This window comes from Poromitra crassiceps (genome assembly GCF_964638095.1).
Source record: "Poromitra crassiceps genome assembly, chromosome: 4".
NCBI classification, from domain to species: Eukaryota; Metazoa; Chordata; class Actinopteri; order Beryciformes; family Melamphaidae; genus Poromitra; species Poromitra crassiceps.
In genome coordinates this window covers 17,651,280-17,668,407 of record NC_139626.1, presented here as the reverse complement: position 1 = coordinate 17,668,407, position 17,128 = coordinate 17,651,280, and the positions used below count along the sequence as shown (strand labels likewise).

At 43.8% G+C, this 17,128-nt stretch overlaps 1 protein-coding gene across 2 annotated transcripts in view; it reads left to right on the top strand.

Annotated features, from left to right (window-relative positions):
• a1cf (apobec1 complementation factor) overlaps window positions 1-15,480 on the top strand; it is a gene marked incomplete at both ends in the record, with an annotated part of 30,620 nt that extends 15,140 nt beyond the window's left edge. The window contains 8 exons of one of the 2 annotated variants that reach the window (XM_083635442.1): window positions 541-705; window positions 2,974-3,071; window positions 3,455-3,598; window positions 5,594-5,738; window positions 6,649-6,821; window positions 8,617-8,753; window positions 13,449-13,588; window positions 15,326-15,480. In XM_083635442.1, the coding sequence (XP_083491568.1) occupies window positions 541-705; window positions 2,974-3,071; window positions 3,455-3,598; window positions 5,594-5,738; window positions 6,649-6,821; window positions 8,617-8,753; window positions 13,449-13,588; window positions 15,326-15,480 (1,157 nt within the window). Of the gene's footprint in view, window positions 1-540; window positions 706-2,973; window positions 3,072-3,454; window positions 3,599-5,593; window positions 5,739-6,624; window positions 6,822-8,616; window positions 8,754-13,448; window positions 13,589-15,325 lie in introns of both variants that reach the window. The other variant, XM_083635441.1, reaches the window with a different exon arrangement.
• Window positions 15,481-17,128: the final 1,648 nt, after the last annotated feature.

Below are 17,128 nucleotides of genomic sequence, written 5' to 3'. Positions count from 1 at the left end.
TATTTACTTGCTTTGTGGATTGAGTGATGTCTGAATCACTGAATCACTGAAGTGATAGACTGCCATAACGGCAATGTCGCTCCTCATGTTGTAGCTGTCAGCCTCGTGTTGTAGCTAGCAGTCCTCTTAAGTCCCTCTGTTCCTCAGGGAGTGGATAGAAGGAAGGGCAGAAACAAAGCACCTTGTGGCTACTTAAAAATGCTGTGCGCGAGTGATTGGCCGATACTCAAACAAAAGCCAAACAAAAGCCAATTTAAACTAGTTATGATAATGAAAGACTGCCACCTCTAAAACCCCCTCTGTTCAGCAGAAACAAGGACTTTTATTTTTAATTTAGACAGTTATCTGTCTAGTTGGTTCCAGTAACAGAAGACGATGTCGACGTAACACTGAGTGCAAAGCCAAACCGAACATAAAGATTTTGGCCAGCGGCGGCCATGTTGGCTCCACAGTTTAGTCTCCAATGCTGAGTCATTGGTGATTCTGCTGCTGCATTCCTCTCTCGCTTTCTCACGCTCTCTCTCCCTCTCTCTCTCTCAGGGCGGATCCAGCTTTGGGGTCATGCGATCGCGGTGGACTGGGCGGAGCCTGAGGTGGAGGTGGATGAGGATACCATGGCGACAGTGAAGATCCTGTATGTGAGGAACCTGATGCTGCAGACCACAGAGGAGAGCATAGAGAAGGAGTTCAACAGCCTCAAACCAGGTACTGACTAATACCACTCCTACAAATACTACAACTACTACAAAATACTACTACGGGGTATGAAAAAATCTGGAGCAGCTCGGACCATTTAGATACCTTTTATTGAGGTGCAGAGTAGAGGGCTAACGTTTCAATGCCGAACGTCCTCCTCTGTCCCTCCTCTGTGATGCACCAGACCTGCCTGCAATAGCTGAACAGCACAGGGGTTAATAATAGTCTCAATTTCAAATGATAAACAAACAAAACAAGAACAGAATGAACAGAGTTGACTAGAGGCGAACGGCTTTGTTACACAGGTGAGTTTTGAGGGTGTTCTTGAAAGTGTCCAAGGATGGGGCATTGCGGATCTCTGCTGGGAGAGAGTTCCAGAGGGTGGGGCCCGCCACACTGAAAACTTTGTCTCCAAAGGTTCACAGGTCGGAGTGGGGGATGGAGAGGAGCCATTCTGAGTTTACATGGACTTGAGTATCCCGGTTACTGTCAGGGTTTTGGAGTATCCCGTTTTTGTGTTTGCGCATGTAAACATCATATCCCGGTTTCAGAAACCTGGATAGCCTAAGCCCTTATCCCGGTTTTGAGAAAGCCGGTTATGCTAGCTGGAGTACTCCGAAAGAACCCGGGATACTGCGCTGCATGTATACACCTTATCCTGCTTTCTGACCGCAGCAGACTACCTGTGCAGGCGCGGCTTCAGCCAAGTCTCACTTCTGGAGCGATGAGGAAATGGAGTTTTGCAGAGTTTTGTCTTTCGGTGATGAAAGAATTAAATACTTGGCAGCTTAGATAGGAGAAAGCATCGAAATGCTGATCTATTCAAGTCTGTAGTATACAGACTACAGGACGAAGGTGTTGTGACTCAAATGAAACGGGGACAGACCAACGCAAACGGTGACGCAAACGGGGACAGACCACCGTGAAGACGGAATCCAAGGGAATCCCACACAGTCTTCACAAGCAGCCAATACAAGCGAAAATATAATAATAATAATGAAGCCGGTTTGTATTGTAAAGATCACAGGCGCCTGCGCAAGTAGCATGCAGTAATCAGTAACCGGGATACTAGTACTTATCATGTATACAGGGATATGAATAAGCTGCTTCCTCTGTGTTCCATAAACGCCATATCCCGAATATGATCAAAAGCAGGATAAGCCTCATAACCGGGATACTCAAGTCCATGTAAACGCAGTCATTGTCTGAAGACCTCAAATTTCAGGACGGGTGGTGGGGGTGATGTGCTGCCAGAGCTTGGTGTGAGTAAGAACCCTGGCAGCTGAGTTCTGCACATATTCAGTTCAGTTCAGTTCATTGAACCCTGTAGTGTCCAGGGCTTTGCCGGGTACCCCGAACAGGACTCCATTGCAGTAATCCAGACGGGAGGTGATAAAGGCATGGCTGAGGGTCTCAGCTACAGAGTCTGAGGATGATGGCCGGAGTCTGGAGATGTTTCTGAGGTGGTAGAAGGTGGTGATGGCTTTTATGTGTGACTTGAAAGGAGAGTCACTGTGTGTGCGGGTCAAACTAAGCGCGCCCTCAAAGCTAGGATAGCTGAACATAAAACTGCCATTCGGACTAGAAACTTTGACTACGCCATGGCACGCCACTATGATCAGGCTAACCATGGTTCCGTGCCTTCTCTTAAGTTCTGGGGAATTGAAGAAATCCCACCACCACCAAGAGGGGGCGATATTGTGAATAAACTCCTCCGTAGAGAAGCCTTTTGGATTTTCACCTTGAACACTATCGAGCCTTATGGTCTTAATGAAGACAACAGTTTATCCTGTTTCTTGTCATGATTCTGTGTTTTGTTTATTGCTGCTTTTATTGACTTTTAATGTATTGCTCATGTATTGCACTTTTTTTGTCCTTTGAGTAGGCTATGTGGTAACTTTTCATTGGCTGTGTGTTGATGACGTATTAACCTTGCCCCACCAATGAGAGACTTTGTTTATTTCATGGTGGGAGTATTTAAACCTGTCATCTATGCCACATCTCTGTTTGACTCTGAGGAAGACACAGCTGTGTGTGTCGAAACGTGAATCTGCTTGCACCTTATTGCTCAACTTTGACCGTGTGCTCCACATTGCTTCTTTCTTACATGTTTACTCAGTCCCACTTCTGAGAGGCACCGGTTTCGGTTAGTTCGTCGGCTGAAGTGTGGATATTTCCTGTTTTTCACTGTGCGTGTGTGTGTGCCTGTGTTTGTGTGTGTGTGTGCGTCTGTGTGTGTGTCTGTGTGTGTGTGTGTGTGCGCGCGCATGTGTTTAGGAGCGGTGGAGCGAGTGAAGAAGATCAGAGACTACGCCTTTGTCCATTTCGCCCTGAGAGAAGATGCCATCAGCGCCATGAACACCCTGAACGGCAAGGTCTGTCTGTCTGCCTCTTTCTTTCTTTCTTTCTTTCTTTTTTCTTTCTTTCTTTCTTTCTTTCTTTCTTTCTTTCTTTCTTTCTTTCTTTCTTTCTTTCTTTCTTTCTTTCTTTCTTTCTTTCTCTTTCTTTCTTTCTTTCTTTCTTGCTTTCTTTCTTGCTTTCTTTCTTTCTTTCTTTCTTTCCTCAGCTCAGATGCACATCGTCCCTCTTTCGCCTCCATTCCTTCTGCTTCTACTTTTTTCTCTTTTTTTGCCCCAAATACAGGCCAGGAGAAGGACGCCCCACAGAAGCAGATGGGAAAACAAGGAGGCTTGGTACTATGAGCAAATATACTTATCAAACAGAGGCAATTAGAAATAATGATCCTCTCTGTCTCCAGGTAATAGACGGCTCTCCTATCGAGGTGACTCTGGCTAAGCCGGTGGATAAGGACAGTTATGTCCGTTACACGCGGGGAACCGGCGGCCGCGGCGGGTCTCTGCTGCCCACTGCTGACTACGCTGCCGCCTACACTCTGTCACAGGTAGGCCTCAAACCTGTGGCTCTGGGCCCAGGTAGGGAACAAGCTCAAGTTAAAGTAAACTTTATTCTCCTTAAGCGGAAATCTCTCTTGCAGCCAGGTAAAAACAAGCTGGGCTGGAATGATTGTAGTTTTCACCGCTGGTGAAGTTTGCACGGTGCTGGAGCAGGTCGCCGTGACATAGGCTGCTGCATGGTCATGGCACAATCCCTCAAGCAGGTCAGAAGTGTAGGCTATATAGTAGAAAAGAAAAGAAACATCATGCGCTTTGTGTTTATTAATTAGGCTAGGTGCAATAAGCTTTCAGTGTGTTGCACCGGTGCACAGCCCACAAAGGCGCACAGCGCACAAAGGCACATAGCCAAAACACTAAATAAAATCAGAAATGAATTACAGTCTGCAAAGGATATCAAATTTCAAATTACTGGCTGTAGCATTGTTGTCGGAGAAGCTAGTATTTAATCTTAAAATCTGCCTTGCGATATCTCGTTATTTGGCGCTATATAAATAGATGGTTGGTTCACTTTTTTTCATAGATTCACTTTGATGTCTACATCGTGATCATTTGACTTACAATGCTTACAGTAGCCTATATATCATCCTATGACAACCACTTATCTCTAAAACGCCAACTTTTCAGGAAATGAAAAAAATGCTGTCCTCTTACTGTAAAATACTGACCACCACGTTGTCATATTTGACACATGTCTTCATTATAGACAGTTTCCCACTGAATGTGTCATTACATTATTAATATCTTACCTGAATAAGCTCAAATGATGTTACAGGATTATCACACCGAGTCTGGGGCACTTTCTGCCAGCCAGGCAGCAGTGCGTGGGCGCCTGCCTTCTAGAGCGCGAGCACGAGCCGCTGTGTTCCAGGCAGAGGGGATGCTCGGACGGAGCTCTTCACTCTCCCAAGCCGGGGAGAGTGGCTCTGTCATGGGCTTGAGTAGCTCTCGAATCCAGACTCTCCACGACCTTCCTATCCCTAGCAACGGACCCTTTTCCCTAGCCCCGACCCGGATCGGATCCGCTCAAAAATGTGATGGGTTCTTCCTTGGCCCATGCTACACCCTTCCACCAAGTTTCATGAAAATCGGCCCAGTAGTTTTGCCGTAATCCTCCTGCTAACAGACAAACAGCACCGAAAACATCAGCTCCTTTGTGGAGACAATGCCAATTTTGACAATGTTCCACGACTGGGATTTTCTGGGATTTTTAGTATGTTAATTTGGAAGGTTTCAAGAGCTGAATACAACACAAATAATTTCTGTTGCAATTAGTTTAAGGTTGGGTAATTTTTTCTCTCATTCTGTGAGAATGATAATTAGTCTAGGGCGTAGACTAATTATCATTCAGATATATTGAGGTGAGAGGTCAAGGGACCCCTTTGAATATGGCTATGCCTGTTTTTCCCTCCCCAAAATTTAGTCTATCTTTGGAGCGGTATTTAGCCCACTTCCCAACAGGCTAGCATGTCATGCTTGGTAGCAATGGATTCCTCCTCAGGTTTTCTAGTTTACCAGTACCTTCACTCATAGCTTTAGAAATGAGGCCGCTACAGTCTCTCAAAGACAATAATATCAGCCGTGGACAAAAAGAGCACTTGGACATCAAGGATGTGCACGTGCAGATTGGGGGCTCCTTCCAAGCATGGAACATTGTGGAACTCCATGTCTAACTTTTCGACGCATGGAGGATTCAGGGTTAACATGCACAAAGTGAAATCATCTGATAGATAGGACTTAAACCAGCTTAAAACACTTCCTTTAAAGCCAATTGAATGTTCTAGTTGTTGTTTTGCAGGCATTCACTTAATTTGCCAGTTATTGAGAGTTGATTTGAGTGAAGCTGTAGACCAGTGATGTCATTTGTACATCACAATGACATCACTGGTCCACAACTTCACTTAAGTTGCCCCTAAGATATATATATTTTTTAATTTCCTACACTGGTTAAGGCCCGCCCTCTCTGTCTCTCTCCTCTCCTCCAGGTATATGACCCCTCGGCAGCATACTTGGGTGCACCGGTCTTTTACGCCCCCCAGGCGTACACCGCCATACCCAGTCAGTTCCGCTTCCCGGGAGTCAAAGGGCCCATCGGAGGTCGAGGTCTGATCAGGACGCCGTCTGTCAGAGGTGAGGAGACCTTTTATATTTATATTTGTATTACTTCATAATCTCAACATCACAACTTGAGTCAATTGAGTCCAAAGTGGAGCTTATTTTTAATGAAACTTTAAATCGGACTGAATCCTTGGGGAATCACATATAAACTGGAATTGAATCATGATATAAATCACCTGGAAGAGAAATAATCACTCAAATGATGAAATGATGCAGAGGAGAAGCTTGCCTGGCTGCATGTTGGGAGGCCTGTTACCATGGTTACTGTCATAGTACTACAGGATAGGGGACATGGTTACCAGAGATGGGAAAAAGTACACAAATTCTTTATGTACACACATTCTTTACTTAAGTATAAGTACAGTTACTTGTCTAAAAAAAGGAGACTGGTCCTAATTCAACTTGTTTACTCAAGTATACTTTAAGAAAGTATAGGCTCTGTAATGTAAGAAAGTATATAAGTAAAACATATTCCTACCAGCTGTTTCCATGCAAAGCTAACTGAAACTCACAAAATAATTTGAAGACTATTAAACTTAAAACACCCCCTCCAAATATGTTTAAAGATGTATACAGGAGTGTATTGTCGTTTATAAAAGCTAAGGTAATGAGCCTGTTTTGAAGATGTAAGCAGTAGAAAGTACAGATATTTCTGTTAAAATGTGGGGAGTAAAAGTAAAAAAGAAAAATAAATACTCAGTAAAGTACAGATACCTGAAAATCCGACTCAAGTACAGTAACGAAGTAGTTGTACTTCGTTACTTCCAATCTCTGATGGCTACCAACATAGCATTACAGGATATGGGGACTGAGCTGTGATTGGATAATTGTGTGATTGTTGTTTGCGGTTGATTTCCGCTGATTTGATTGATGTCACTGCCTTTTCGGTCTCCTGTAGAAGTTTACATGACTGTACCTGTAGGGGCAGCGGGGGTGCGGGGGCTGGGTGGGCGGGGCTACCTGGCCCGTGGTGGAGGGGGCGGAGCCTCGAAGCGGGCGGAGGACAAGCTGTTCGACCTGCTGCCGGGCATGGAGCTTACGCCTATCAACCCCGCCAACATCAGCCTGAAGACCGCCAGCAAGCACGCTCCACAGGTAAATGACCAATACACAGGTAACTCACCAATACAAGCATGCTCCATAGGTGTGTGTGTGTGTGTGTGTGTGTGTGTGTGTGTGTGTGTGTGTGTGTGTGTGTGTGTGTGTGTGTCGGAGGGGGGCGTGTAGGAGAAGTACTGCTTGTGCGTACAATGAAATATGATCCTGTCGGCGCCACTGATCAGACTGTTGTGGATATAAACCACTTCCTGTGTTGCTAGTTTGTGAGACTACGACAGGGATTAAAGTTCTCAGTCTCTATGACGGATTTCAGTCAATTGGAGTCAGATATGAAATGTGAAAAGTACAAAAATTACAGCCCCTATGTATATTGAATGAATGAATGAATGAGGCCTTTATTGCAGACTCGTGGTCCATAGAAAAACAAACATACAACAATAAACATAAATAAATATTATATATTTTATTAGTTTGAATGAAAGCTTTTATTTTTTATTTGTTTTTAACTTTATAAAAACAACATCATTAATTGTGATTTATTATAGTCACTAATGTGTCTATGTTGGAACCTATAACTGATCCAGCCTGGAACACAATTTATGCATCATTACTGGGTGTTTGGGAACTTTAGAGTGAAATGAGTGTGTACACACTTTAAAAAGCCAGACATAGCTAAAATAGGCCTGGAAAAATGTTCAGACAGAATATTTTTTTTGCTCTAATCCCTATACACTTGCTGAGTTTGAAGTCGATTGGATGAACGGTTCTCAAGATATATGAAAGACATGAGTTTCCCAACAAAGAAGCTTCTTAAGAGTTGAGAGGCCGGAGGTAACACGGGGGCGCGAACCTGCAACCCTCGTGTTGGTAGGCAGGGAATCTACCGCTACACTACCCGGACGCCCCTAGACTTGTATGTTCTTGACACTTGTATGTTACTACAGTTACATTATATAACAGGCACCAGGAATTTAGCGGTATCCAGCATTGTTTTTTCCTTTGTTTTTGATTTCCTCGCCTGTATTTGCTCGTGTTAACAACGCCCTGGCCATTATCGGAGACGCGGCCACTATTAGAGGAAATACAGTAGTTTCAGGGTTAATTTTAACCTGACGCTGCCAGATGGATGGTTTAGCTCCACATTACGTTTCACTAAACCAGTCGATCTGGGAATGCAGTAACCCGACCCGCTGACGGAGGCGGGCACTTTTTCCAAGCTACTTGGCAGGTGATTGGATGACCCATCTGTCTATCACCGCTGGTGCGTGTTAACTTCAACCAATCAGAACGCCATGCCTCTGACGTCACGTTTGCGACCGGAGGAAGGTGCCTGTGCCTGATCTCCGTGGTAGTCTATCATTGATTGAGTCCTCACCGTCCTCATCGTCGTAAAGTCGCCTTCGAAGCATGACGTTCGATTATAACGAACTAGTTGTGTGTCTTAGCCTTCCCAAATGTTGAGGGTCGTTTTTTAGAATTGAATACATAGAATTGGGAACGTTACATTCAATTTCATTCAGACTGTCTATCACTTCCGCGGCGGCAGCCATGTTGACGAGTGAAAAGAACTACAAAGACCATGTACCCACTACTTGCCCAGACGAGTCTAAGCCCGCCTAAGGCTGCCGCTGATTCGTCGAGCCGGCATGGTTCGGCCAATCATCCTAACTGCCTGTGCATGGCAAGATGGATTACGTCGAGAGAATCTCTTTTGATCTCGCGAGGTTATCCATCTTGCAAGCAAGGTTAGGTTAATTTAGCTTAGTACAGTAAATGTTCTATCTATCCATCTATTGATCTAAAAACTGTCTGTCTGTCTGTTGTCTCTCAGGTCCTGGAGGAGTTGTGTCAGAAAAATAGCTGGGGGCAGCCGTTGTATCAGTTGCACTCTGCCATCGGTCCGGACCAGAGACAGCTGTTCCTCTACAAAGTCACAATACCTGCTCTAGCTACGCAGTACCCCAATGTGTAAGAGCATGACCACTACTATTACTAATAATACTACTGCTGCTACTACCACATTTACACTCAAACTATATACCAGAAGAATGTTAATACAGGTGGAAACCAGCTGAAAGGACAGTTCACCCCAAAATATAAATTTTTCCTCTCTTCTCTGTTGTTATGAGTTGCCATGTGCTGGAGCCAGATCTGTTTTGATTGCTTCTGTATACCCCTGCACTTTGTCCACAGTTTTACACGTACTCTTGATTAAACTGCCAAATTCAACACGTCGGTCTGTTCCTTGGAGCATAATTTATCATTTATTTTGCGTTTGTGCTTGTTTTGTGCTCATTTAACGACGCACGCAATGCAAATTGGGGGCGTGCCCAAGCAAATTTGTATTCTGCCTGCCGCGCTATTACCTTATTATAGTATATAATTATACTGGGGGTGCATGGGGTAGGCGTGCCCCATGCCAAACCAGGCGTGTCCCCGCAAAATGCTTAGTCAGCATGCCGCAAATTCTTTGCGTGCACGCAATTTTAAGAGCACCTAAAAGCAGCTCTTATTTATCGTTCGTTATTTAGAAGGGGGGGTCACTGGAGGGATTTGGTGTGCTCTGAAATAAAAAGCTGTGCCCTTCAGTCTGTGTATATCAATATTTGTGTTTAAATAGCGGTCTCTTTTCTGTTTGGTTTAATTGCGGGTATGTTCTATAATTGCAATACACCCCACCAGCAGCCCATTGACCATTGACTCAATAGCCCTGTGCACCAGTTCAGCGGTGAGGTCGTCTGCCATTTCCTCATCCCGTTCCTTTTCTTCGTCCTCAACGAGGTGTAGAAAAAAGCTCTCAATTGCCGCTGTCCCATCATTGAGAATAGTAAATTGTTGTCCTGCTTTAGTCCTATAGATTAAAACAGGGATGCCGAGTGATTGGTTTAACAGGCAATCCCGAACCCATTCTATTTGAATGTGTTCACGTTCAAAAAAAGAAGAAAACAACTCAAAGGCAAAACTGAAATTAAGCCATCCACACGGTTTGTCGCCGTTGTTGTGAGGCAGCAGTAACTCTTCCAGCACTCGTTTGATTCCTCTCAGTTTGTTGTCCTCCTTTTTGTCCAAAGCATCTTCGAATTTGACAAGAACATCGACAGCAGAGAGAGACTGCAGCGAAATCCTTAATCTTCTGTGCAGATAGCTGGTTTTACGGACATTCGTCCTTTCTATATTTTTTGATGCCATGTCTGTTTGTTTGCTCGACTTTGTTCCAGTGGGTTATTCGCGCTGGAAATGTACTTCCGTATTATCACCAGAAAAGTGCCACTGATTCACCAGATACTGTACACGCCTACTGTCTGGATAGGCCAAGCACAAGGATCGACAGATAGGACCGCCAAAGAGAAACAATGCACCGGTCCGGGACATACCAAACAGTTTGGACAGGAGGGGTGTAAATGAAGCAACTCAGTAGTTGTTAAAGTCCGAAAAGCAAACATAAAAAAAAAAAAAAAGTGTATATATTTTTATCGAATCAAAATTGTATACCCCTCCCCTGGACTCAAATTAAAGAGAGTGTACCCTCCCTCAGACTAAATTTAAAACAGGATGACCCTCCCCTATTTTCCTCCAGTGGACCCTTCCCTAAATAACGAACGGTCCCTTAGCGCTGCGCTTGGCGCACCAGTATTCTCCATGCTGCGCAGCACAATGCGGAGAAATTCCTTTTGGATAGGTCATTACGCGGTAACATGTCGCTGGTCCGAAACTCCCCTTAGTCCGACCACTCAATGTTCCGACCTATTATGGTTTAAAAGTAAACAAGACAACTTACGTAAATAATCATATCCCACACATTGGCGTTGTCCCGGGATCTTAAAATATTATGCACAAGCTTGCCGTAACACAGTCTCCAAAGTTTCCGTTCTCAATCATCCTTATAACTCATTCTACTTGCGGGATCTATATAGCCTATACCCCTTTCGAAAAATGTGCTTTAGAGTTACGGTGTTAATTCATATAGTACATTTATATTTTTTATTTTGTCCAACATTTAAATATTCCAGAATTGCACGGTGTGGTAAAAATAAAAAATCATTACTATCTACTTACATCCTGATTGCAACTCTTCTCATCCCTGCCGCCACAATGGTGGAACGAGCTACTCCCTTCTGTAAGGATGGCTGAATCACTGCCCATCTTTCGGCGGAGACTAAAAACACACCTTTTCTGGCTACACCTGGGCCCTTCTTGAACTAACATATTTCTCCATCTTCTCCTTAAAAAAATCCAACTAATGTCACTTATTCCGTCTCATACTACTTTCTACAAGTGCTACAACAAACTGATCCGCAAGGCCAGGGACGCCGTGGGGCAGGAGCTGGTCTCTCTGACAGCAGTATCAGAGAGAAGGATGTTGTCCAAGTTACGTTCCATCATGGACAACGTCTCCCACCCACTCCATGACGTGCTGGTCGAACACAGGAGCACGTTCAGTGCAAGATTGGTCGAACACAGGAGCACGTTCAGTGCAAGATTGATCCCACCCAGATGCACCACAGACCGCCACCGGAAGTCATTCCTGCCTGTGGCCATCAAATTCTTCAACTCCTCCCTCAGAGCAACAGACATTCTGAGGCAGTCAATTAGGTAGCCTTGGACTCATTCCACCCGTCCATAAATCAAAGCCTACTCTGATTGTGCAATAAAACTCAATGTGCAATGACTGCTAAATACAGCAATGTGTGCAATAATCCACGCTGTTCACTTGACTGACTGGATGCACCTTACTCATTGTTATTATTATTACTACTAGTGCAGTGCCCGTTCCACCATGCACCACCCCGTGGGCGCTTACCCCCCGCACACACACTGTACTCTGTCAGGTCCCCCTAAGCGCAAGTTTGAAGTCGATCTGACAAATGGTTCTCGAGATACGCAAAGGACAGACATACAGACAGTCCTGGAATAAGTCCAAATTGCATGAAATGCGGCACCGCACTACTTCGAGTTCCCAGGAGCACACTCCCCAAGTTTGAAGTCAATTGGATGAATGGTTCTCAAGATAAACCACTTTTTGTGTTGCCAGTAGGTGGCGCTGTGCCGAATTGCACAAAATGCAGCACTCTTCAATGTCAGGTTCCCAGCAACGCACTCCCCAAGTTTGAAGTCAATCAGATGAATGGCTATCAAGATAAACTGCTAATTGCACGAAAATAGGGCACTGCACTGCACAATAGGGCACACTCCCAAAGTGTTTAGTCGATCCGACCAACGGTTCTCGATGGCATGCAGCAGATGATGCTCATCCATAAGCAGTGGTGGAAATGGCCAGGTTTTACTCTGTTTTGTTTGCATGTTGGCATGTTAAAACAAGTTTGCAACATACAAACATTTTATTGATCTATTCACGTCAGAGGAAGCCAGGATTAAACAAAACGATATCAGAAATACACAGCACGTCTGCCGTGTGACTTTTCCGGGTTTAGTGTCCTGCGTGGGGGCTACAGACAGAGGTAGGGGAGGAATTTCGAGGTTTGACTGACAGATTGCAGGCGAATGGCGTTACGAGAATTACTCACAAGCTCGTTTTAATGCTTTTCCATTGGTTGCATTTGGTAAAACCCACACAGAGACGTGAAGGGTGACCAATGACATTGATTCATGACAAAAAATAAAAATCTGAAAAAATTGATATTCGGGGTCCTGCCGTGACAGCGACGTTATTCAGCTTACAATGTTCTCCTACCATTCTCTGCTCCTTTCATGCTGCTCTCTCATTCTCAACGACCCTACTTACAGCACCATTCACTCTCAACGACCATACTTGCAGCAGTGTTTACTTTTCTCACTTAGCCCGGATCAGCTGGGGCTTGAAGGACACGCTTGATGGAACACAAATGTATTAATTTTGAATGTGTTTTGCATCCGAATCGCATGAAAACAAGGCACTGCACTCATCAGGTCCCCCTGAGCGCACTCCCGAATTTGGAAGTCAATCCGACCAACGGTTCTCGAGATACGCGAAGGACAGAGAGAGACAGAGAGAGAGAGAGACAGACGATACTCCAATTATAGTATAGATAGATACTCTGCGCTATATAAGGAATACAGTATGTACCTCAGATATTTCACTTACTAAATGGTACTTGAGAATGACTGTTGGAGAATGCACATATCCTTGTGACACTGTGACTGTACATAGGCTAAGTAACTTCTATTTTATTCTATTTGATTGTTTACGATACATTCGTATTCCTTTTACAATGAGTGATGTTTATATTTTTCATGCCTGAGGGTGAGCAACTCTAGCATGACTCAATTTCCCCTCTGGGATCAATAAAGTTAATCTGATTCTGATGCTCTATTCCTTCAAAAAAGTTGCTTTAGATAAGAGCATCTGCTAAATGACATAATGTAATGTAATGCATAAACAAATTCTGCACAAGCCCTGAGATTTGATTTGAAAAGATGCCATTTACACCATGTTTTTAGCTGAAATCTGCATTCTAGCCAGGTGCTCGAGCAAGGAGTGCATTTTAAACTACCATTCATTGTGCTAAGCTAACTACCGCTCACTATTTTTCTACTACCCGCACAGAGAAAAGAAGGAGATCTATCTTCTCGTCTTACTATCGGGAAGATGGCGAATTTCCCAAAATGTTGCCGTGGCCCGTTGAGTCCTCCAATCACAGCTGAATCTCTCTCCCTCTCTTCCAGCCATCCCTTCACCCCTGCTAAGCTCTGCTCGGCAGTGGAGGAGGCAAAGGTGCATGCGGCTGAACACACCCTGCAGACTATGGGTCTACAGACAGAGGGCGCTGCTGACGCCGGCATTGCTGCCGCCGTCGCCTTCCCAGGTATGTGAAGGTCCGTACCCAACGCCAACTAACTCTCAACAAACAACTAACTCTCAACAAACAACTAACTCTCAGCAAGCAACTAACTCTCACCAAACAACTATCACCAAACAGCCAACTCTCGCCAAACCAGCTGACTCTCACCAAACAACTAACTCACCAAACAACTAACTCTCACCACATCAACTAACTCCCACCAAACAACTAACTCGCACCAAGCCAACTGACTCTCACCAAACCAACTAACTCTCACCAAAACAACTAAGTCTCACCAAACAGCTAATTCTCACCAAACCAGCTAACTCCCACCAAAGCAACTAACTCTCACCAAACAGCTAACTATCACCAAACCAACTAACTCTCAACAAACAACTAACTCTCACCACACAACTAACTCACCACATCAACTAACTCGCCAAGCCAACTAATTCTCACCAAACAACCAACTCATCAAACCAACTAACTCACCAAACAACTAACTCTCACCAAAGCAACTAACTCTCACCAAACCAGCTAACTCACCAAACCAACTAACTGACCAAACAGCTAACTCTCACCAAGCAGCTAACGCTCACCAAACCAAGTAACTCTTACCAAACCAAGTAACTCTAACCAAACAACCAACTCTCAGCAAACCAACTAACTCTCACCAAGAAACTAACTCTCACTACACAACTAACTCACCAAACCAGCTAACTCTCACCAAACACTACACAAACACACACACACACACACACACACACACACACACACACACACACACACACACACACACACACACACACACACACGAATAATTTATATGAGCTACATGCAGGACACTTGTCCTTATGGAATGAATGAACGAACGAACAAATTAATATCTCTTATCTCCCCCTTTTCTCTTTTGGCATTACCATATACCAATTCAGAATGAACATCAACAATTGGTTTGCAGTTTGCACAGTAGCATAGCCTATATAATCTGTTCTACCACAGTGACACACAAGGGCCGGGTTTCCCAAAAGCTTCTTAGCGTTCTTAACACCTTCTTAGTGACGAAACGCTCGCAGATCCAGCTGCGTCAGGCAAAAGCAGATATGAATACAGTGCACTGTTCATCTTATTGTGTTTTCCCCTTTTTCCTTTCTTTCATGCACCCTTTAGTGTTTTCAAATTGGGGAACACTTGAAAATCTCTCCTCTATGTAATATGGTTACTTGTGTTTTAAATGTTTTACCGTAGGCTATATATTCCTCTAATCAGTGAGCTGTTGATGTTTGGTGGGCATGGCTTTAACTACTGCTATCCTTGCATATCTATTTTCCCCATTCACGGCACCAAGTTATGTCATATGATTTCATTTTATGTTTTCATTGTCTTATTTGTCTGATTTTATCCAGGTCATTGCCTGGTCATTATTTGCGTCAGTTAGTTGACATTTTCAGATATTCTTCTGCATTCAAGGGCATTAAGAACACGTTTAGGAAACATTATTTTCTTAAGGCTCTGTCTTAGCTAACCTCTTCTTTGGAGCCTTCTTAACTTCTTATATTATATTATATATATTAAGAACGTTCTTACGGCCCGCCCTTTTTTGAAAAACTGACATGACCCACTGCTGAGTGATCCCTCTGATTTTTTGGGGGTTGAGTATCTCTTTAAGTCACATGTGATATGAGATTCTCTCTCACTTTCTCGATCTCTCCCCCTCTTTCTGGCCCCTCTCTCTCCCCCTATCCCCCCTCCCTCTCTCAGGTTATACTTTGGCTAGCCCCCCTTCCTCTGCGGTGGCCTCTCAGCTGAAGCAGGCCGTGTCTCTGGGTCAGGACCTGACAGCCTACACCACCTACGAGGGCTACCCCGCCTTCGCCGTAGCCACACGCCACGCCGATGGATACGGTGTCTTCTAGGACAAAACAATGAAGCCGGCCTCACACTAGAGCCATTGGAGAGAGAGTCGCGCCAACAGAAGTCCAAAATGCTTGATCGTCACATGACTCTTCTAGCTCCATTCCATAGGCTCCATTCTACTGTAGCATCAACCTATAGTGGACCTTCAAGGATAGTTCCAGGAAGTATGTGGTGGGCCGTTTGAATGCATAAAATGAAGCTGATAATGGATTCTTTAAATGTCTTATCCTTTCAAAGTCCATTACAAACGGTCCAGCGCTGCTTAATCCAGAACCTTACTTCCGGGAACTATTGCGAGGTTTTATATATATATATATATATACACACACACACACACACACACACACACACACACACACACACAAATATATGTACAGTATATATATATATATATATATATATATATATATATATATATATATATATATATATATATATATATATATATATATATATATATATATATATATATATAGTCCATTGGAGTGAATGGAGATGCTTTTTTCTTTTCTTTTATTTAAAAAAATGTTGTCATCTCCATTCACTCCAATGGACCTGAAGCAACTGTCTAACTCTCCCTCTCTCTCTCTTTTTTTTACTATCTCAATGACTCTGGTTCACACTGCTCTGCTCATTTCAGACTGCCGCAGCCTTTTCTGACATCAAAGTCAATACACGACCACAAGCTGGATGGAAAGCGGCCTCGCCAGTCGCCCAGGAACAAATTGTTCCCCCGTCACATTTAAAATCTCTTAAATCTTTACTTTTCTTCCAACCTCTATAATTTTTTCCCACTTCTGTCTCTTCTTTCACATACAGTATCTCCTATCCAAATTAGACCATGTACATCCATCATGTTTAGTATAGATTGGCTAATTAGCCAGTAGATGGCCTGTGATTGGCTAGTGGTGTATTTTTTTTTACAATCAGTCTGGTTGGTTGATATTGGTTAATACGTTACTTTCTTTAAGCTGTTTTTATTTGGGAAGAAAGGGATAGAGCATGTTTACTACATTCAGAAACTATGTAGAAATTACCATTTGATTTAGATTTTATTTTTTTTATCTTTCATTTCTACGTCTAGGACCATTGGAATTTGTAGTTTTCACCAGTCTGGACATTGCGGACCTTTTGGCCATTTCATTAGCGTGGTAAACCCCCCAAACAACATAACCTTCACGGCCCTGCATCATAGTTGACAACATAACCGGCCAATCAGTGGCCTGGTGGCAAAACAGTAATGGCAGCTCCCAAAGCAACAAGCATTAGCAGAGTAAACAGCCTTAAAGCCCCCTCCAGTGTATTTTGTCACCTTTAAGTTGCTGGCCTGTTGATTAACCACATTGTTTGACAAATAACCTCATTTTGTGCTCAAAGTAAAAAAAAAAAAAAAAGGCTAAGTCAAAACCTAGCATATGGCCAGCGCTGAAAAATGTTGATTACGCTGTTGGTTGTAGCAGGGAGTGGCTTCGTTAGTGGAGGAACAGTCACTTTATTTGGGTAAGTTACAGCAGCTGTAATGCATGGCCTCTTGGTGATGTTCTAAGCTCTTTTCTTGCTTACTAACTAACTTTTCTCAGTCTCAGCTTCCTGGCAGCAGTCGGTAACGTTAGCAGCGGCTAAAACCCACCCAACTCTGTCAGGACT